At 50.3% G+C, this 21901-nt stretch overlaps 3 protein-coding genes across 3 annotated transcripts in view; all 3 read right to left on the minus strand.

Annotated features, from left to right (window-relative positions):
* Positions 1 to 1677: 1677 nt before the first annotated feature.
* On the minus strand, positions 1678 to 9424 carry TALDO1 (transaldolase 1). The gene is made up of 8 exons (XM_062623278.1): positions 9315 to 9424; positions 7062 to 7185; positions 6512 to 6619; positions 5749 to 5880; positions 5131 to 5306; positions 4302 to 4499; positions 3185 to 3330; positions 1678 to 1908 (listed from the first exon to the last, which is right to left on the minus strand). Exons 1-8 carry the CDS (start codon positions 9409 to 9411, stop codon positions 1876 to 1878), a joined length of 1014 nt encoding a protein of 337 aa, XP_062479262.1. The 5' UTR covers positions 9412 to 9424; the 3' UTR covers positions 1678 to 1875.
* A 4276-nt stretch (positions 9425 to 13700) lies between these two features.
* The window catches only part of EPS8L2 (EPS8 signaling adaptor L2), a 59621-nt gene continuing 51420 nt past the window's right edge, over positions 13701 to 21901 (minus strand). The window contains exons 16-21 of the mRNA XM_062623320.1: positions 21482 to 21593; positions 20209 to 20316; positions 18656 to 18797; positions 15390 to 15573; positions 14279 to 14411; positions 13701 to 13979 (exon numbers count right to left, since the gene is read on the minus strand). Coding sequence (XP_062479304.1) covers positions 13908 to 13979; positions 14279 to 14411; positions 15390 to 15573; positions 18656 to 18797; positions 20209 to 20316; positions 21482 to 21593 — 751 coding nt within the window. The 3' untranslated portion in view covers positions 13701 to 13907. The remainder of the gene's footprint in view (positions 13980 to 14278; positions 14412 to 15389; positions 15574 to 18655; positions 18798 to 20208; positions 20317 to 21481; positions 21594 to 21901) is intronic.
* The window catches only part of PLCB2 (phospholipase C beta 2), a 277519-nt gene continuing 274929 nt past the window's right edge, over positions 19312 to 21901 (minus strand). Inside the window, exon 32 of the mRNA XM_062623318.1 lies at positions 19312 to 19350. Coding sequence (XP_062479302.1) covers positions 19327 to 19350 — 24 coding nt within the window. The 3' untranslated portion in view covers positions 19312 to 19326. The remainder of the gene's footprint in view (positions 19351 to 21901) is intronic.

The following is a 21901-nucleotide window of genomic DNA, read 5'->3' on the forward strand; positions in this document are numbered from 1 at the left end:
GGGAGTGCAGCATCACACACGTCTGGTATGGTGGTTATCAGAGCTGTATCTGATTTGTGAGCACAGAGCTGGTGTCACTTCAGTTGAAGCAGCAGTTCCCAGGCTCTTAGGGCAGTGTTGTGTTGTGACAGTAGTGCTGCTGTGGCACACGGCTGTCAGTGATCAGATGTTCCTTTGGCTTGTTTCTCCTGTGTTACTCAAGCTGGATACAGTGTGTGTGTCTGTGATAGTGTCGTAGCCTCAGTGCTACTTCCCCCCCCTCTTTACAGAGTAACTTTAGACAACAGTTGATTGTGTCTACATCTAACCAGGAACCTTGTAGCATCAATTAGATCGGAAAGAACCTTTTAAGATAAGTCCAGCCATTCCCCAGCACTGCCAAGGCCACCACTAAACCATGTCCCCAAGTGCCACATCTTGTAAATACTCCAGATGTGGTGGCTCCACCACTGCTCTGGGCAGCCTTTTCCAGTGCACGACTTCCCTTTTGGGGAAGAAATGTTTCCTGATACCCAGTCTAACCCTCCCCTGGCCCAACTTGAGGTCATTTCCTTTTGTCCTATTACTTGTTTGTATCTGCTCTTGATGGAACAGGACCTACATAAACTAAGAGACTGAATTAGTCTTAAGAAAATACAGCATGGAATCTCATCACATGCAGCCCAACTTAATAGAAAGGCCTATAATTGGTAAATGCTGCATTAGGATTAGGTCCTTCCTGAGGAAGGCAGCCACAGAGCTCTTCCTCTTTTCCAAAAGCAGCAGCTTAAGGGCAGCGAGGAAAGGATGGTGTGAAAAACCCAAACCAAAGTAACCCACAAAACACAGAACCGCCTCGTTTGTGGAGCAGAGTTGGCAGCAGTTCCATGACTGTTGCATAAAGAAAAGCAGTAACTCCTCCAAAGACAATATACAAAGCTCTTAACAGATCTTGAGCTGTAGCCACATGTTCACTCTGTCAGCTCAGATTAACCAACTGTCAAGTACTTTATTAACTGCTTGAGAGACTTAGTTCCTTCATTTTGAAAGCAGAGTCTCCACTACCATCAGGGTACGTGTAGCTTGTGCATGTGTTGTAATCTCAGTGGCATTTTCAGCTTCAGTCAACTCCCTCTTCTTGCTGTTCCCTTGTTTTGGGCTCTTAGACAAGTGCTAAATTATATTGGATAAAATTCCTTAGGATAGAGTTTTCTCCCATTTAAAAGCACTGAAATACTCATTATGAGGGGATACGCCAGATTTGCCAACCAGGAAGTCACTACTGCTGCCAGCTTGGCTGCAGAGAGGGGAAAGGAAGGGACTGGAGCCTAGTTGGTATAGTGTTATATATAGTATCATAGAATGGGTTGGGTTGGAAAGGACCTTAAGAGGATTCAGTTCCAACCCCCTGCCATGGGGTGGTTGTGGGAGTGTATATATATGCATATATACACATATCTATCCATATATCTGTATGCAATATATATGTGTATCTTGTAAGAGTACTTGTGGGTTTAGTATCAAGGAGAGCTTTTGAAACCTGGGTCTTCTCTTTAGCCACAGTAAAACAGGATGAAAGGCAAAATTGCTTCTTAGTGCGTTAAGGCTGTAGACTTAATTAGGAGTTTAGTATTAAATAAGTGTGACCTCCTGTGTCAGGTGTGTCTGCAGCAGTGAAATGACCAGGGGACAAGGACAGGCTGTGTTACTTTGCATGTATTGACAAAAGTGCCACCAGAATTGGAAATGTTATCTTTCCCTTTGCAAATTGATAAAAAAAGCATGATACAGAAATCTATCCATAGACAGCATGAGACTTGTACAGGTAAGACATTTGTACATCCATTTACCCTGGGGTGAGCCACTCTTCCAACCCTCAGGACCATCCTCGGTTTCCTACTTCCCATTTTCAGCGCTGAACATTCGCTCCTAGAAAGGGAGAAGGAAAACAGCAGAAGCTGAGGCAGAGTCTGGGAGCTGAGCTTTAGCAATGCAGCTCACTGTGAAGTAGTTGTCAGTAACAGCAAGTTGGGGAGACCTCAGAGCAGCTTCCAGTGTCTGAAGGGGGCTACAAGGATGCTGGGGAGGGACTCTTCATCAGGGACTGCAGTGATAAGACAAGGGGTGATGGGTTCAGACTGAAACAGGAAGTTCAGGTTGGAGATAAGGAGAAAGTTCTTCCCTGTGAGGGTGCTGAGGCACTGGAACAGGGTGCCCAGAGAAGAGGTAAATGCTCCATCCCTGGCAGTGTTCAAGGCCAGGTTGGATGGAGTCTTGGGTGACACAGTCTGGAATGACTCATCCTTGCCCACGGCAGGGGGTTGGAACTGGATGATCTTAAGGTCCTTTCCAACACAAACCATTCTATGATTCTAAGTGCTAGCTCAGGTACCTTGGTGAGTATTTCCCCCCCCCAAAACACACAGTTCAGTTAATGCCCTTTGAAAGCCTCTCCATAAGCTGACACAGGACTTCCACATGGCCTGGCTCTACTCAGATCCGCTTGTGGTGCCTCCTAGTGCCAAGTACAGACATGATTTACTTCCAGCTCCCTATCTAGACATTATTTACCTGTCTCCTACCACTGCTGACAACTGAAGAGTTTAAAATTAGGCTTCAAGGCCTTTTCACTTTGACAGCAATGTTACCTTGATCAGCTGCCAGCCTAAACACTGCCTTGGGCCTCAAGCACCTGGTGTGGCTGTAGACATCCGCATGAATTCTTTCTTGAGATGCAGGGAGGTTTTACCACGTTCACTTCAGTTAGGTGGCCAGTTTGCAAGCTGCCTGGCCTGCCTAACATGTACCACCTGCACAGAAACCTGACCAGACTTGCTCACGGGTTCCTAACCCTTGGCCGTGGCACAGGGAGCTGCATGGTAGGAACATGAGAGTTGGCAGTGTGAGTGATGGGCAGGTAGTGTAAGCCAAGGGGGAATGGCTTTAACCTGCCAGAGGGGAGACTGAGATGAGCTCTTAGGCAGAAGCTCTTCCTTGGGAGGGTGCTGAGGTGCTGGCACAGGGTGCCCAGAGAAGCTGTGGCTGCCCCATCCCTAGCAGTGCTCAAGGCCAGGTTGGACACAGGGGCTTGGAGCAAGCTGCTCCAGTGGAAGGGGTCTCTGCCCGTGGCAGGGGTTGGAGCTGGAGGAGCTTTAAGGTCCCTTCCAACCCAAACCACTCCAGGATTCTGTGCTATAACATTTACCTTTAACATCCTCTCCAGCTTAATTGCATCTGCAGCAAACTTTCTGATCCCATCAGATAATTTCTCCACTGCCATTTGGTCTTCATTGTGGTGCCAGCGGAATGCCTTCTCATCCAGGTGGAGCTTCTCGAGATCACATGACTGAGCTGTGCAATGGGACGTGAACGAGAGACAAAACCAGCAGATTATCATCAATAACCACCAGCTTCCTAAACCAGAAAGGATTTAGGAAGGAACCAGCTCCAGCTGTTGAATCATTCCAATTTCCAACATGACTTGCTACAGGAGGGCATTCTGGGATGCAGGACTGAAAGTGCCCCTGATCTGGTTTTGGGAGAGGAACAGAAGGTAACTTAGACAGCTTCTCTTAAAGTGCAATGTTTATGTGCATGTTACTGTCTTGTATCTGCTTCCAAATCCACTTTCAGGCCTATTACAAAGGATCATGCAACAGTCCTACTGCAGTGAGACTTTGTAAGCAAATATGCTGAACAATTTGGCCTTTGATCACTTAGCAAGTCCTTAACAAAAGCTCAATTGATAACACTGCTCCAGGCCAATTCTGTCCTGTACCCAGCAGCCCATGACTACGCTGTGCACAAATCTCCTCTCCCGAGGTGTAAAGTGGCATTTGAAAAGGAACAGCAGTGCAATGGGAATGTTCATTCAAAGCCACTGTGGTACAGAATCACTAAGTCTTGCCTACAATTCATTTCCAGAGTTTCTGGAGGGAAAACCCACCTTTTGGCATGGTTAGGGCCAATTCCACCACTGATGCAATATTAAGATTAAACCAGGTTTGTCATCTTTGCTAATGGCCAGTAAACTCTTATCCCAAGTGTATGATGTATAAACCTCCTCCTGCCCTCTCAGGAGAAGGTGCATGGTATTAAAACGCAAGTCAGATCCCACCCTAATTCCAGTTAGTGTCCTCAGTGTCACTCAAGACCCTCAAGAAATGACTGGGTGGCAGTAGCAGCATTGTTGTAATGAGGCTACAGTGCTTTAGAGGGGGGTCAGGATTTACCCTTAGAGAAAGAACCACAGAGCTGAGGGGAACAACTTGCTCAGGACTCAATAAGAAAGGGAGCCCCCCATTCCCCAAAAGCAGACTTACCCTCTTTTACACTGAGTGTGGGAGTTAACTTGACATACTCTTTGCTGAGCTCTGCCAAAAGCTTGGGTGAAATGGTGAGATAGTCACAGCCTGTCAGGGCTTTTATTTCACCAGTGTTTCGAAATGAAGCACCCATCACAATGGTTTTGTAGCCAAACTTCTTGTAGTAGTTGTAGATCTTGGTGACGCTCTTCACTCCTGAAAGGGAGAAATCAGCAGCTTTCAGGATGATACAGCATGAGGGACGTGGAGCTGCTGGGGTGAGCCCAGAGGAGGCCATGGAGCTGCTGTGAGGGCTGGAGCAGCTCTGCCATGGAGCCAGGCTGAGAGAGCTGGGCTGGGGCAGCCTGGAGAAGAGAAGGCTCCTGAAGGGGAGACCTGAGAGCAGCTCCAGTGCCTAAAGGGGCTGCAGGAAACCTGGAGAGGGGCTTGGGACAAGGGCCTGTAGGGACAGGCCAAGGGGAATGGCTTGAACCTGCCCGAGGGGAGACTGAGATGAGCTCTTAGGCAGAAGCTCTTCCCTGGGAGGGTGCTGAGGCGCAGGCACAGGGTGCCCAGAGAAGCTGTGGCTGCCCCATCCCTGGCAGTGTTCAAGGCCAGGTTGGACACAGGGCTTGGAGCAAGCTGCTCCAGTGGAAGGGGTCCCTGCCCGTGGCAGTGGTTGGAGCTGGAGGAGCTTTAAGCTCCCTTCCAACCCAAACCAGTTTGTGATGTACAACCAATTATCTATAACATGCTCAAACCCAAGGTGTTTTCACAAGGGGACTTCTGAATCAACTGCACTTTGATGAGTAGCTCTTGTATGTTTAATGATAGGTTAAAAGCTCACCTGGATCCTCTGAAGGTTCATAGCTTTTCTTGTCTCCATTTGCAACATACCAGTCCAGGATACGTCCTACGAATGGGGAGATCAGAGTAACTCCAGCTTCAGCACAGGCAACAGCCTGAGCAAAGGAGAAGAGCAAGGTCATGTTGCAGTGAATCCCATACTCTGCTTCCAGGACCCTGCAGACAGAGGGTTAAACCAGCAGTGTGATCACCTGCTGAATGTCTGTTTTACTAAGTAGTAGGTTAAACTATTGAATTTCTTGAGTTACATTAGGAATGTTGCTCAGTTGAGAAGCTTTAAAGGTTTAAACTAACAGCACGCGTTTTCTGCTGCCAGGATGTGATTTATTACTGCTGTTCCTTGAAGCAAATGCAGACTCCTCAGCGTGACATTTCAGGAAACTCTTACTTGTGGCCTGGCTCTTGTATGAGCAAACTTTTCCTCTTTCAACACAAAGCTGCAGCACGGAACCTTCCTTGCTCACTGCACCCTAGTGACAGGCTTCCTGGTGCAATGCTTTCAAAACATCTCCTTAGTTTAAGCATGGAAAGTGTTTGGCAGGTGGCTGTGAGCAGGCAGAAGCATGCAATGAGTCAGCACACCAGGTACAGTACTTACTTGCCAGCCTGGATTCCTTCCCACGTTGAAGAGAGCTTGATGAGAATCCGATCTTTACCAATTCCTGCTTCCTTATAAAGGTCAATGAGGCGCCTGGCCCTTTGAATCATTCCTTCCTTATCAAAGGACAACCTTTGGAACAAGAGCAGGACTGCTTAAAATTGACTTTTAAATGCTCTCCCCCCAAACCCCACTGAAAAACATTGTCTTCTTTTATTAGTTATATGCCAGTAGTGTGTTTCTGTTCTCAGAGATGCTTCCTGAGCCCCTCAGGTAGGTGTTTGACAGCACCACTGCTCCTTGACTCAGAGGATCCACAGCTCCAGATGGTTTTCCTTGAGAAAGTTATAGATTTCCTCCAGTTTTCCCCAATGAATGCAGGAGCTGAGCATAGAAGTGACTTGGCAGTGAGAAGTTAACAGGTAAACCCTATGTGAGTCTTGAAAGAAACTGTGCAAACGGATCTCTTGGTCAACTAAGAAGACATCACAAGAAGAGAATAAGTGTACTAGAAGCATGAGGCTTCCCCTGCTTAAGGAGCAAGGGAAGATGACAGAAATCCAGACTCAGCATTTCTTGTTCTCCTACAGTTTTGTCACAGAATCAAGCAGGAAATCCGTGTTCTAACTAAACATTAACAACATAAACTCTTGCTGATCTCAAACAGGGAGCTCTCTAGTCAAGAACACCTCTCTCCAATTCACATCATGTCTCTTTCTGCCTGTACAAATCTCCAGGGTAACCCAGAGGGAAAAGAGCCAACCTTGCATCCACCTCTGTGGACACACGCCCAGGTATCCGCTTCAGTATTTCAGCTCCAAAGAGCACAAAAAGTTTGTCACAAGCATTTTTGATCTGCTCCTCTTCTGACCTGGAAAGCACAGAGAGCAAAAGCATTTCGATGAGGGGGAGGAGGAGAAAACGTGCATTCACGCCTTGCCATGGATCTGAAGAGCTAATTTCACAGCCCATTTAACATTAAGCTCCAGAGTTCAAACAGCCACTTCTCTGCTCCATGTTTAAGTGCCACCCTCCCTGCACCACCAGCACTGTTACCTTTGGACACTGTCTCCTATAATGCTGTCAACTCCAGCCTGTTTCCCTGAGCAGCACTAGAAGGCCACGTGTGAACTGGTGCTTCAAAGCACATCCAAAATGAGCACAGGAAGTTCTCTCTTTAAGGATTAAGGCTTTCTGGGGCAGGAGATGATACACCCATGAGGGGAAAACCCCAGTACGCTGCTTGTACTAAAGACTATTTGTATAAATAAGGTGTCTTAGACATCTATGGAGATAAAAACCCCTTTAGTTACCCGCCAAGCTTCTTCCCATAGGCAACAGCATCATCCACCAGTTCCTGGTAAGCTGGCATCTGAGCAGCAGCTAGGATCAGAGAGGGGTTTGTGGTGGCATCCAGGGGCTTGTACTCATCAATTGCTAGAGAAATAAAAAGAGCCTGTTTAGAACCAGGACCAGGAGCAGGGCTGAGCAATTCAAAGGGCTTTGTTTGCTCCAGTGTGTGTGAACACAAACCCTCGTGGCTGTAGGGTTGTAGTGTTCATGATGGAGCAGGTGAGTGCAGGGTGATGTTTAAATGCTGCTGCCTGAAAGCTTGTGCCACAAAGGCCATGAAGATAATGGAGCTACAACAGTGAGGTACAGCAGTTAACTCACTACTGCCTACAAGAAATGAACTCATAGAAAAGACAGATGAGAAGTGGTACTCATTTTCAACTTCATCAATCCACACTGTATTCAGCAGCACAGCCAAGTTCCAGGCATCACAGTGGGGAGGTGAAGACAAGGGCATCTTCCCTCTGAGCAGTTGGGCTTTTGGTTGTCTACAACTGCTTGCACCAGAACTCCTCACCAGCCAGGCTCCAACACTTTTCTTAGTGCTCCTGAAGCTTTCAAAGAATTGCAGACCATTTCTTAGCATCCATTTGTGTACTTCCCATGTACTCCCTTCTGTACAGAAGTTATTTCACCCTTTGGTTTCCCTTAAGCCCTGGGCTTACACCTCTTTGAGGGGACACGCACTGTTTGCAGCAGCAGGCTGTGACCTCGATGCATGGCCCCCATCCCAGCCAGGCTTGCCTGGCATGCAGCCTGACTCAGCAACCAGGGCAGAGAGGGAGCCTCTGCAGGCCCCTCCAGTGATTCCTGCTCCCGAGCTCCCTGGTTAGCAGAGCTAAACATCAAAACCCAACAGAATGTTCACAACTGGCTCATTTTCCTCAGGGATTTTAGGTGAAACCCCAGGTTTGAGAGTGCAACCTCATGTTTTGAGTCATAAAAGTATTGTTTTTCCATAGTTCCCTCCTGGGCAATGATTGTGATCCTGGAGCTAGTCCATTCTGTACGAACAGGTCCTTCAAAACACGCTTTTAATTCACATGGATATGGCTTAAAATAAAGCAGGATGCCAACAAAAGTCAGTCCTGGAGCGCAAGCACAGTTTTAGAGAAGTGTATGTTAGCTGTTGGTTACTTCTTCCCAGCATTGCAGCATCTGAAGGGTCTTGTGGGTGTCTGGCAACAGGCACAGTGGCCTCGTGAAGCCTGTCACCAGGAGTTCCTGCTTCTCCCCACCACCAGGAACCGGGTGAGCAAGAGTTGTGCCATCAGGGATTGACCTGAAGTCCATGCGCATATTGGGATGGTCCAGGGAGTCAGATGCTGACTGAAGCCTTGTCTGGACCATCCGGAAGACCCACAACAGGCAGGCAGGGATCAAGTGTAAAACTGCTTCAAGGAGTCTTCAGTCCCTGAAGACAAAACACCCCCTTGGCCATCCCAAGGATGTTTTCACAGCTGGGGTAAGCAGATTTGAAATCCATGCCCCATCCCTGGCAGTGCTCAAGGCCAGGTTGGACACAGGGGCTTGGAGCAAGCTGCTCTAGTGGAAGCTGTTGGGGTTGGAGCTGGAGGAGCTTTAAGGTCCCTTCCAACCCAAACCATTCCATGACTCCATGAATTTGCTGGGCTCTAGCCAGGTTTGTTGCCACTCCAAAGCAAACCTCTGAAGGCTGAAGTTATCCCGCAGTGCTTCCAGCTCTCCCGATGGTTCATGAAGCTGCATCCGTGCTCCGATCCCGTTGTGGTACCGTGGTTCTCTCCGGTCAGACCGGCACACGGGAGTGCCAGTTCCTCCGCAGCACAAGCAAGCACCAGCCGTGCGTGACCCGGCGGCAGGATCAGCGCCTGAACACATGCTCAGCACCCTGTGTGCTCCTAATCCTGACCTCGCCGGTAGGAGCCGGTGATGGTTCACCCATGGCGGGGGGGGGCACGGCAGGATCCAGGCCGTTCCCAGGGGAGGGATTCCCCAAGTCCCGGGAATTCTCCGTGATGTGGAATTAAAATGATCTAAAACTGAGCCTTGCCCCCCCCCCCCCTCCGCCCCGCGTTTAGGTAACGGCGCCCTTCGCAACGCCGGACTCCCCCCTGCCCCAGCGTGGTTCGCTCCCCCTCGGCCCTTGGTCCGGGCGCGTCCACCCTCCACGGGGAGGGTGAAAAGCAGTGACACCCCCCCCCCTCCCCGCCATAGCCCTCGCCGCCTCTCACCGTTGAAATCCCCGGTGTCCGCCACCACTGTGGTGTGGTGCTTGAGCTGGTCCAGCACCGACTCCATCTTCTGCCGCTTCACGGGGGACACCGACATGATCCGCGGGCCGCGCCGTCTGCGAGGAGCCCGGAGGGGAGCCGGCCTGTGCGCGCACCCGCCCCGCCCTCGCTCGCTCCCGACACCCGCAGCCAATCGCGTCCCAGGAGGGAGGCGGCGAGCCAATCAGAAGGTAAGACGGACGAGACTGGGCGGAGCCGGGGTAGGAAGGGAGTCGCTGATTGGGCGGCTCGTGAGGGCCGGTGGTCACCTTGGTGACGGGGATGCGGCTGCCCCCGCTCGCCATTGCCCCCCGCGCCGGGAGGGCGGCCGGTGCCCGGGGTGCTGCCCGCCCCTTGGGGCCCTCCTGCCCCTGCGAGCCCCCCTGGAGCCTCCTCACCCCCGGGCGAGCCCCTTAAACCGCCCTCACACACCAGTTACCGTTGGGGCCGCTCCGCTGCGGGGCTCCGCCGCCACACAAGATGGCGGCGGGACGGTCCTGAGGCGTTGGCCGCCGTTTAGCAGCCGTGAGGAGAGGCTCGCCTGCGCTAACCGGCTGCTGGAGCTCAGCGGTGCGTTTCCTCCCTCGCTCGTGTGGCAGGGCTTGAAAGAGGCTTGTGAGCCAGGGCCTCAGCCTGCTCTACCGGGTGGAGAGCCCCTAACGCGGCGGGGCATGCACCCGCGGGCACACAGCGCTGTTGATCCACCTAAGCTTCGTTCGAGGGGAGGTAACGGGATCGTGATCCCAAACGGGGATGTTGCAGAGTGCCAGTTGGCCTTTAAAGAGGAGCTCCTCGGATCACGCTGTTCCCCTCGTTTTGGCTTGTATTGTTTTCAGCTGGGGAAGCTGCCATGGTAATTTCCCTTCCTGATACACAGGAATATGCTTTTGTACAGTCTTCTGGTGCTTTGTTCTACCCAAAGGGAGGATAATGGGAACAAGGCGTTGGGTTTGAGTCCTGTTTGGATCCTGTCACTGGCTAGGAAACGTGTTCTCATTGCCTCCAGAGTCCTTTGCCAAGGGATAAGAGAGGCTCCCTTGTACATCCCTTCCCTTTGCTTTGTTCTCGGCCCTGCGTTAGCTGGCATTGCCCATTTTCAGCTTGCCAGTGCAGAATGTAGCCTTGGGCGCTGTCTGCATGTGTTGGCTCAACTGCATGTTCTAGAGCTGTGAGGAATCTCCCCTTCAGGATGATGAGTGAGGAGGGGATGTTTTGGGTTCAGCCGGAGCTCTCCCAGCACTTGATTGGTACCACAGGTGAGATTTTCACCTGCCCCTGGTTTCAGACAGGAATGGTTATCAAGGCCCTAACACCCTTCCTTTTGAATGGCATTCCCCCAGGAACAAAAGGAAGCAGTTTCAGGTACTCCACTGTGTATCTCACTCTCACAGTGACATTAACCTGCCCGAGGGGAGACTGAGATGAGCTCTTAGGCAGAAGCTCTTCCCTGGGAGGGTGCTGAGGCGCTGGCACAGGGTGCCCAGAGAAGCTGTGGCTGCCCCATCCCTGGCAGTGCTCAAGGGCAGGTTGGACACAGGGACTTGGAGCAAGCTGCTCCAGTGGAAGGGGTCCCTGCCCGTGGCAGGGGTTGGAGCTGGAGGAGCTTTAAGGTCCCTTCCAACACAAACCAGACTGGGTTCTGTGAAAAACCAGTCCTTAAGAACTGCTTTTGTGTTTTATAGAATCATATAACAGTGTTGGAAAGGAGCTTAAGATCATCCAGTTCCAACCCCCCTGCCATGGGCAGGGACGCCTCACACTAAACCATGGCACCCAAGGCTCTGTCCAACCTGGCCTTGAACACTGCCAGGGATGGAGCATTCACAACCTCCCTGGGCAACCCATTCCAGTGCCTCAGCACCCTCACAGGAAAGAATTTCCTCCTTAGATCCAATCTAAACTTCCCCTGTTTCAGTTTGAACCAGTTACCCCTTGTCCTGTCACTGCAGTCCCTAATGAAAAGTCCCCCCCCAGCATCCCTATAGCCCCCTTCAGATACTGGAAGGCTGCTATGAAGTCTCCATGCAGCCTTCTCTTCTCCAGAGAAAGTGAAAGACACAGAGCCAGAGTTATAAGTATAACTTAGCTATTTTAATAAATCTTATACAGTGCATGGTTATATCATTTTATCCTTTGTTCAATTACATTAATGTACAGTACATTATAGCTTTATCTGCAGGCAGTACAAATATAACAGATGCACAGCTCAGTCATATGGAGATTTTAAAAGTGACTTCTGCATAAAGTCTACTGATATATTTATGTTATGAAATGCCCCCGTGGCTCCCAGCTTTCCACCTCTATCAGCATCCCAAGTAGCTCTAATTCTGTGTGATTTCCCTTCCTTTATACCCAAGGCCCAGAAGGGTGCTGTGTTCCCTTACCTCACCATTTGGTTTTGTTTCCATTTTAGAAGAGATTCAGCCTCCTGTGCTTCAACACCTGCTTCCCATCTCCCCCCGAACCCAGAGCCAGGGCTGCTCAGGAGGATCGGCCTCTTCATCCCTCCTTGACAAGGTGAGTGCCCGTTGCCAATTCCAGCTGCTGCAGTGAAGCAGTGACTAAGCCATGCTCCTCCCCTGTGAGTTCCCTGCCTGCACCCTCCTCCTGCTGGTGCTAACCATGTCCTGTTTCAAGATGAGGAAAAGATACACCTTTTGGAAGAACAACCCCAAAACGGAGAGGTGCATCAGTGTTCTCAGACTGAGACACATGTTCCCCAGTCCCTGCTTCACAGCAGCATGGCTTTTCCTGTTAAATGTGCAAAGACTGAGGCATGTGCTTAGGCTTTAAAGGAGCTGGGACCACTGACAGCAGGTGAAGGAAAGCACACGTGCATCTTTGTGGAGTCTGGACCTGACTTCCCATTCAGCCAAAGTTAAGGGGTGTGAATGAAGGAGAAGACAAAGTGTTCATGGTCTGTGAGCAGCTCCTGTAGATGTGTTTGCTTTGCTGCAAGTCGGTTTGGAAGTAAATTCCAGATCTCAATGCAGTCTGTGCCAAACTTGCTGTGGGCAGGAAATCTGATAGGTGCTTGTTTGAGCTTTTAAAGCTTTGATTAAATTACTGGTGCATAATCCCTTAATTTTGTCTCTGCGGAAAGGGATGTTTTCCTTATGCCTCTTTTGGATTGTAAGAACTGGGGGGTACTTCACTAGATAAATGTGCATCTGCACATAGTTATTAAGAAAAACAGGACGTGAAGAGCAACAGCCTCTGTTAAATTAATTTGTTTTTTTTTCTTGTGGCCATTTACTGTGTATTAAAACCCTTTCCCAGTGTGCTTTTGTTTCTTAAGTTATTTAGGAAGCATTTCAGATTGCTCTTGGCAATGAAAACGTGAAGGTGGGGACGAGGTTGGGAGCAAATAGCAGGGGCTTCTCTTCAGCTTGTCTCAGGCCTGGCTTTGGCAGTGCTGCAGCTCTGTGGCACAGGATCAGTGCCAAGGTGATGGGCTGCAAGGCTGCCTCATCATAGAATGGTTTGGGTTGGAAGGGAGCTTAAAGCTCCTCCAGCTCCAACCTCTGCCACGGGCAGGGACCCCTTCCACTGGAGCAGCTTGCTCCAAGCCCCTCTGTCCAACCTGGCCTTGAGCACTGCCAGGGATGGGGCAGCCACAGCTTCTCTGGGCACCCTGTGCCAGCGCCTCAGCACCCTCCCAGGGAAGAGCTTCTGCCTCAGAGCTCATCTCAGTCTCCCCTCGGGCAGGTTAAAGCCATTCCCCTTGGCCTGTTCCTACAGGCCCTGGGGAGGGACTTTTTACAAGGGCCTGAAGGAACAGGACAAGGGGGAATGGCTTTGAAAACTGAAAGAGGGAAGGTTTAGATGAGACATTAGGAAGAAATTCTAATGTCTTCCTACTGCTGGGCCTTAGCTCACCTATTTGCAGATTCAGATCACTTGGATCCTGCTCATTGTGTAATGAAAGCCCATTGCCACTGTTTGAAGACAGTACTAACTGGTGCAGGAAGGAAGCAGCCAGTCTTAGATCCTGATTGCTGCAATTAATCCAAGAGGGGGTATGGGGGCACAGAAAGAGGACAGCAAGTTCTCACAGAGTCTCTGCAGGGCCGTGGAGAAGGAAATGCAAAGTGAGGGGGAAAGACTTATTTCTATGGTCCAGACACCACATTCAGGCTGGCTCATTCCCTGCGTGTGCCATGCTCTTCCCAAGCCATGCCAGCAAGGGGGGTTAGAGCAGGGGCAGCCCTATGAGGAAAGCTTTGTGGGGTGTTTCTAGCTCAAATCCAGCCACTGTCCGACATTCAGCCACTTGTGTGAATTCTCTTCTGCTCTGTTGCATGCACATAAAATTTCAGTATAAAATATATAGTTATATAAAAAAAAAATACTCCATGCAATATTAAACCACCTTTCCCAATGGAACATGGTCTTACTGTCTACCCTTCTCACCAGTGTTCATGAAAGAGTCACTTTGATGGCAGTCGCACACTAAGCGCAGCACTGCTGTCCCTCACCTGGAGCAGGGGTCGTTGCTGCCGTTCCCTTTTCCTGCACTACTAGGACTAAGAGCTCAACTAAAGCAGAGAGAGTTTAATTAGCAGAATCAATCCTTTCCTGGCGGCGCTTCATGATCTCCTGCAGCTCGGACTCCCCTCTGCTCTTCTGGAATGGAAACAGAACAGGAAGGTTGAATTGAACTTCAGGCTGTAGTTATAGTATTTAAATGCTGGAAGAGTAGAGCTGTTTTCCAAGGGGTGAGTGATACCAGTGAGAGGGGCAGGTTCATTAGTGGAAAGAGGGTGATGTGGGCCCTTTTGCTTACAAAACTTATCAGCATTTATTGGTTGTGTGGTTCTGGGGGGGTTTTAAGTTGTGTTTCATGAGATGTGTGCTCAGTGGGGTGCCTGCCACTGCTGGTACAGGCACCCATTCAGGCAGGAAGTGTCCCAAAAGCTGCTTACCTCCAGCTGGTTTTTCTCCACGGTGATTTTACTGTAGACTCTGTTGCCCTCATCACCACACACCTTCTTCAGCTCCTCCCTGTTGAGGGAGAAGAGCTGGGCTCCAGTGAGGATCCCAAGGTGTTCCACTGTCCTGGGAGGACACAAAGTGAGATGGTGGTTGTGTTACACATGGCCTCCTGCCAAAGGTGAGGAGTCAGAGATCAAAGGGCTTGGAGCAGGTGATGTGCAGCTCCTACACCAGAAGTTTATCACACACAAGGCACTGGCGCTGTGCCAGGGTGGCAGCTGCTGGGTAACCCAAGCTCTTGGCAGGGATGACAGGACATCAAGCCATGAAGAGTGGGTGAAGCCACATGTCACCCTGGCACACCCACTGTGTACCCAGCCCACGGGCACTGCAGTGATTTCACTCCAGCCACAGCATGTTTGGGGAGCAATCCTGGAGCTCCTCTTGGCTCCCTGTGCAGAGCGTGGGTTGTAGCTCCTAACCCTTGACCATGCACAGCTTTCTGGTCCTGTGCCGGTGGCTGAGGAGGGGCTGGCTCTTCCTCTCTAGGACAGCTTAGAATCACAGAGTGGTTTGGGTTGGAAGGGACCTTAAAGCTCATCCAGTTCCAACCCCCTGCCATGGGCAGGGACACTTCCCACTAGAGCAGCTTCTCCAGGGACAGGCAGTCACCTGGAACTGGCACTTCAGGCCACGTGCTGAGTTACTTCACCAGTTCTTTCTCTCTAAGCTCAACACTGAACTGGGTAACGGGGACCAGACAAGCACCAGTGGCAGGATGTTGTGCTGTGCTGGGCTGTGAGTTGTGGGAATAAGCAAGACTGTTCCTTCATTTAGCTGCACGTTAGGTCTTTTGCTGCATTGCAAGGCAAGGTTTACTTGATAGTGTAGAAGGAAGAAAGGGAGTAAGTTTGTGCTCTGAATTGGATATGATAGATTAAATATAGCCTGGATTTAATATGCTTGAAATCTAATTTGCAACAGAGACTCTGTAAGTAAATATAAATGACTTCTAATCCAGCTGAAACGTTGCAAGCTGCCTCCCCCACTCCTTTCTACATGAAGGACCAGCATTTCATAGGGCAGTAAACCGGATCTTACTCTTTGCTGAATGACTTTGCCTCCAGCCAAGCTTTGACTTCTTCAGTGCTGGACTCGAAGGTGAGGGGCACAAAAACCTGCTGCGGCTTTTCCACCTTGAAATTCCGATGAGGAGGCTGGATTTTGTTGTTTGTGATCTTCTTTAGCAGCTCATCGTTCAGCTCATCCATTTGATGAATCAGTTCTGGGGAAACAAGGCACCAGGTAGAGAGTAAGGGAAGGAAATCAAGCGTTCAGTCAGAAATCCTATGAAATCAGTGTGTTTGTGGAGAGACTGTGAGGAAGGACAGAACGTGGCTCAGCATTTTTATTAACTCTCTAGATGCACCAAAGGAAAATGCTTACTTTCGTATTTTAGCTGTAAAGAACAGGCTTAAGTGCTTTGTTAGAGCAATAGGTGGAGCAATGACATTCTGACCTTCGAATTCCCAGCAGGAGCAAATGTGTAAAGGAGCCCACTACAACTTTGGAGGCTGGCAGGCCTCCACAGGGAGCATCCTGTGGGAATCTGCCCTTTCCTCCCAAACCAACGCTCTCCACTTCCTTCAGCTTTTGGAACCTCACTTTCTCTTTGGGAGAGACTTAGATTTCTGCAGTTCTTCTCCCGAGTGATGCAGAGGAGGAACCACCAAATAACAGCCGAGTGCTCATTGTTCACACAGTGATCACTGAGCCTAAAAAGCTGCTGAAGGCTTTCTTGCAGGGCAACTGTCAGAGGTTTTGGCCTCATTGCTTCAGCTACATCCATCATGGTGATTGGAGAGTCTTGGAACAAGCACTCCTGCTCCTGGGAGACATGAAATCCCTGGTTCTGCTGTTAACCAGCATCAATATCACTATGTAATTTCTAGAGGAAGGTGTATTCTCTGTCCAGGTACACACAAACATACTCTGAGCTGTCTTTAGTGAGCACGTAACTAAGTGGAGATTGCTCCGGTGTGCAAGAGGAGAGCTCGCATCTGCAGAGGCATTTGCTTTTAGCCAAAAGAACTCTACCACCAACCAACCTGCCTAGAGAGTTCTTGGTCAAAAGCACTTGCTGGGTGTTGTATTTAGCAGCATAATAGGAAGATGCTTTGATAAGAACACATTCATTTTGGTTTTGTGACTGGTGTCTGTCCTGGGTGCTGGGAAAGACCCATATTTTCACCTGTTTTCATAGAATCCCGGAGTGGTTTGGGTTGGAAGGGAGCTTAAAGCTCCTCCAGCTCCAACCCCTGCCATGGGAAGGCATCCCTTCCACTGGAGCAGCTTGCTCCAAGTCCCTGTGTCCAACCTGGCCTTGAGCACTGCCAGGGATGGGGCAGCCACAGCTTCTCTGGGCACCCTGTGCCAGCGCCTCAGCACCCTCCCAGGGAAGAGCTTCTGCCTAAGAGCTCAGCTCAGTCTCCCCTCGGGCAGGTTCAAGCCATTCCCCTTGGCCTGTCCCTCCAGGCCCTTGTCCAAAGCCCCTCTCCAGGTTTCTTGTAGATTTTATATGTATATAAATTGTATCTTTTGTATATATAATTGTATATTTTATATATATACAGATTTATATTGGGGCTGACCTTGTTTCTCCTGTTGCTAACTTCTCCTGTTCTTCACCTCATTCAAAAGGTGGTTTATGAACCCACCACACCAACCAGCACAAGTTTGCTCAGGGGTGAAAACCTGATCTGATGGTGTCTTTGCTCTCACTGGTGCTACGAAGTGGTGATAAGGGAGAGGGTCCCATTCCCTGCTGCCCAGTGTTGCTGTTGTGGTTTTGCTTTAGTTTGTCATCTTCCTCTTTGTGAGTTACTTTGTTCCGTTCAGGCTACTGAAATAAGGAAACTGCCCTGCAAACTTAGCAGCAGGAGGGGGAAGAGCCCCATGAGACAGCAGAGGTCAATGAGGCCCCACAACCTGGTTCTGGGAACCAGGTTCCCATTTTTCCTGCCCCTCGGTAGCCATGTGTTTTCTTCCTGTTGCCCTTCGCTGTTGCCTGATGTGGAAGGCCAACTCTGTGAGTACCTACAATTTGGATGCTGGGTTTGAGCCCTGCTCCTTCTACTTTTCAGTCTTCTGCTACTTGTAATAAGGAATTCACTGATTCCATTCCTCAGAGCTCCAGCTTTTGCTGGACAGCTAAATAGAAGCAGCAGGAAGCATGAGCTGGGAGTGAGCAGCACGCTCAGGCAGTGTCACTTTTTCCATGGAACTCCTAAAGACTGTGGGGAATAACTCGGTGTTATTAATAGGCACGTGTCTGTGATGCTCATGTTGTGGGGCTTTCCATCATCCCAGAATGGCTTTGACTTAGAGGAGTCCACAGCAGCTGAACAAGGAATGAATCCTGATTGTGGCCTTGTGGAAACAGCTTGCTATGGGTGTAGGGAGTGATGTGAATGTGGGACGTGGCAGATCTGCTGCCAGGGGTTCACCGGGACCACATGAAGGAACAGGCCAGGCGGGTGCTACGTGTGACAGGAGCAAAGGAATCCAGAGAAAGGGATGACCTGGATGATCTTAAGGTCCTTTCCAACCCTATTCTATGATTCTGTGATTCTATGTGTGTGTTTGTTCAGCCACACTGAAATGTTCTGGTAGGAAAGGCAACTCTCCCTAGCAGGAGGAAGGCCAAGCTGGAAGGAGGGTTAAGGTGCTTGTCCCAGGCTGCCTGAGAGCCTGTGAGGCCTCAGGACTGCTCTGTTGGCTGTTGTACAACCTGGAATCTCCTCCAAAACCACTGCTGGCCTAATGCTTATCCCTAAAAGCTGCAGGCACTCCTTGTGCAGAGCCTTTTGAGAGGGAACACACTTGGGTAGGTCTGGTTACACATTCACAGTGACCAAAAATAGTGACCAGACTATGGTAAAAGCAAAGAAAGAAAGAAAACCACTGGGACTGAGAGTGAGCAAAACCAAAAGCATGTGCTCACAGAGACTTTTCAACTAAGCCCCAAAATGCAAAGCCACAGTGCCACGTTCTCTGGCTGCCTGAGGCTGCTGTGTGACATGTGGAAGATGCCTGATGCTGGGAGCGTGGAGAGGGACACACAGAATCCCAGACTGGTTTATCTTGATGCTCATCCCATTCCAACCCCTGCCACGGGCAGGGACCCCTTCCACTGGAGCAGCTTGCTCCAAGCCCCTGTGTCCAACCTGGCCTTGAGCACTGCCAGGGATGGGGCAGCCACAGCTTCTCTGAGCACCCTGTGCCTGCGCCTCAGCACCCTCCCAGGGAAGAGCTTCTGCCTTAGATCCACCCTAACCCCCCCGTTTCAGCCTGAAGCTGTTACATACGTTCTTTGGCGTCCTGGGGAGAGTTACGGGATAACATTTCACTTCCCCATTTATCCCCAGCGTAGCTGGCAGGCAGCTTGTGAGTTGGGCTGGATGGTCCATATCCTCTGGGGCTCAGGTCTCCTTTGTACCTCTGGTTGGACTGGGTGATAACAAGGGGGAAAAAAAGGATGTGTAAGCTCTTTTATGGCCATTTTTCATTTTCTTGAACTTTCTGCCTCCCACCCACAACAACAAATAGAGGGATAAATCACTGTGCTCTCCCTGTGCTGCTCAGCTGAGGCTGCTGGGACTCAGGTGGAGCTGCATGGAAGAAGTTCATTTCTGGGGTCTCACAGAAGCCAAAGGCTGTGAGAAGGCATCTGCACCCCCAGGAAATGTGTCACACTTGTCACGCTATTCTCTGCTGGCTTACTGTGCTGTAGATGGCTATGCTCACACGTGCGGCTTGGCCCTTCAGCCTTTTTGCTGTGCAGAAATCGCTGCTCACAGGGCTTCCTTGGGGATGGAGAGCATGGGAAGCAAAGGATTTTCACATGAAACCAAGCAGAAAGCCCATGTGAAGCTAAAGCATCACTGCTCTGGTGACTGATGTGAAGAGACACCACTGCCAAGTGCCTGGAGCAGTCTGGAAAGAGTTTCTTGACACTTTGGTTGAACTCACAGAGCTTTTACCCACAGGCCTGCTGCTGCACCTTATGCTTTGGCCAAGCTGGGAAATACCAAAGAGGGGAAGCAATTCCATGTTTCCTTAGGGCATTTTGAGCTCTCCAGCTCATTTTTGCAATGCAAGGTGCTTGAGAGCAATATTCACTTAATACTCATACAGATGGTATTTCCATCTGCCTCCACTCCAGTAACTTGTTCCTGCTGCTGAACTGAGCTGGATGAGCGAATTGTCTGTCTTTAATTCAACTCCCAATAAAATTTTCAGCATTTTCATGGCAAAATTAGCCTTTATGGCTGTTTATGGTCTTTCATCGTGTTCACAGCCCAGCCCCGAGAGCAGCAGGCTTCTTACAGCAGGGGAGGGGGTAAACTATAGACTGAGAAGGACATGGGTTTGGGAGGAAGGCACTGGCCAAAGGTGGAACTCTCAGAAGCCCCTGTATCCAGCAGCTGTTTGATGACACCTCAGTGTGAGACATCTCCTGTTGGGGTGACAAGCCATGGTGCTAGGTTGGGGTGGTTGTCCCTTTCCTTCAGGGTCATCCTTTATAGCAGGCTGCTTCTGTAGCACAGGGCTCAGCCCTCCCCTGTCCCATGACCCTGCCTGCCAGTGCTTAACATCTGGGAGCAGGAGGAAAGCATGAGGCTGCTGCATGGGTGGGAAGGAAAGCCCTGATTTTGGGGAGGCAATGGTGGCAAAATGTGAGAGCTTTATCATAGGAGACTCAGGAATCTCCAGCATTCTGGTTCATCTGCATGTGAGGGTTCATCCCAACCTGTGCACAGCATCCTAAGAACTCCAGGGAGGTCTAATTACAAGGTTATCTCAGAGGCTGGTTGTGGTGTGCAGCTGGGTACCAGTTAAACACCACCTGAGCACAGACCTGTTCAAGCTCGTCCAGTTTCACCACATCCAGGATGTTGTAAGGGACGTATCCAGCCTGCCCGCTCCGGTTGAGCAGCTTCCACCACTGCTTGTTGTCCTCCAACACCTGGGAGAGGGGGAAGAGTAAACTGGTTAGTGAGGACATCAGATTCCTGAGTACAGAAAAGGCACAAAGTGGGAATAAAGGACACTAACGTGAAGCTGGCAGAGTAACATCACTGAGGCCAGGAGCTGGCAAATGGGTATTGCACTCATGTGTAGTTCAGGATTGAAGCCTTTCCTGAAAAGCATCAGAACTTACCCTGATGATGAACAGGAGAGCATCACTGGGGTGGGGGGAAAGGGATTGGGGGGCTCAAGAACTCATTGTTCATAGAATCCCAGCCTGGTTTGGGTTGGAAGCTCACCCAGTTCCAACTCCAACCCCTGCCACTGGAGCAGCTTGCTCCAAGCCCCTGTGTCCAACCTGGCCTTGAACACTGCCAGGGATGGGGCAGCCACAGCTTCTCTGGGCACCCTGTGCCAGCGCCTCAGCACCCTCCCAGGGAAGAGCTTCTGCCTAAGACCTCATCTCAGTCTCCCCTCGGGCAGGTTCAAGCCATTCCCCTTGGCCTGTCCCTACAGGCCCTTGTCCCAAGCCCCTCTCCAGCTTTCCTGCAGCCCCTTCAGGCACTGGAGCTGCTCTCAGGTCTCCCCTTCAGGAGCCTTCTCCTGTCCAGGCTGCCCCAGCCCAGCTCTCTCAGCCTGGCTCCAGAATGATTTTTAATGTATTTTATCAAGTAACCTTCTCAGAACGGACGAGCTTTGCTGGCAGTTCCTCATTCTATCCATTTTTTGAACAGAGGTTTGAATAGAAGTCTTTGTCTCAAGTCAGAGATGGTACAGTTGGTGTGTAGACCAAGTCACCCCCTACATTCTCCAGCTGCCAGCAGCGTTGGGATAAGAGAAAGGTTATGAAAAAGGATGTTTTCATAGAAAAGAATTCCTGGGGGAGGGCAGAGTGGTAATAATGAACCAGAAGGTGGGTGAGGATCATACTACAGTGACTTGTTTTCCTTCCTCCTGTGACTGACGTGTTTCACAGCTTAGCAATGACCCAGTGCTCAGCCAGCCTGCTCCAGCTCCGAGGTAAAGCTTAGACCTGGCCAAACTTCACGTTACTGCTCAGAAACACCAAGGAAACACGAGCTGGGACCTGCCAGGATCTCGAGGTCTGTCCCTGCTCCCGGCAAGGGGATGAGGGCACAGTTCTCCTCAGCCCATTGGCATACCTCCAGGATCTCATCCTTCAGCACTGAGAGTTCGTTGGCATTTCGCGCGGTGAAATCGTAGCGGATTTTGGCATATCTCTTTGGTGGAGCCATTCCCTGTGCCTCAAAGTTCCTGCAGGAGGGAAAACATGGAGGTTGAATGCACAGCCACCTGATCCCTGCAGCAGTGGAGGTGCACTGGTGGAGTGATGATTGTGCAGGGCAGGTAGTGTCAGCTGTGCTTGTGTTAGAAGGGGGCAATGCCCCTTTCTCCTCTATCCTGAGGATGATTTTCCTCCCTTATTTTAGTGAAACATCCCATGTTTGGGAACAAACACACAAGAAGCTGTAGGGCTGTTGGTTAGTGGCCTTATTAAAGGGAACTATGAGGCTGCTGCTTTCAGGGTGGAAGAAAAGCCTTCTCCTGTCTGCTGCTGCCTC

This window comes from Pezoporus occidentalis, unplaced genomic scaffold, assembly GCF_034315485.1.
Source record: "Pezoporus occidentalis ecotype Australia unplaced genomic scaffold, CSIRO_AGI_Poc_V1 ctg250, whole genome shotgun sequence".
Lineage (NCBI taxonomy): Eukaryota > Metazoa > Chordata > Aves > Psittaciformes > Psittacidae > Pezoporus > Pezoporus occidentalis.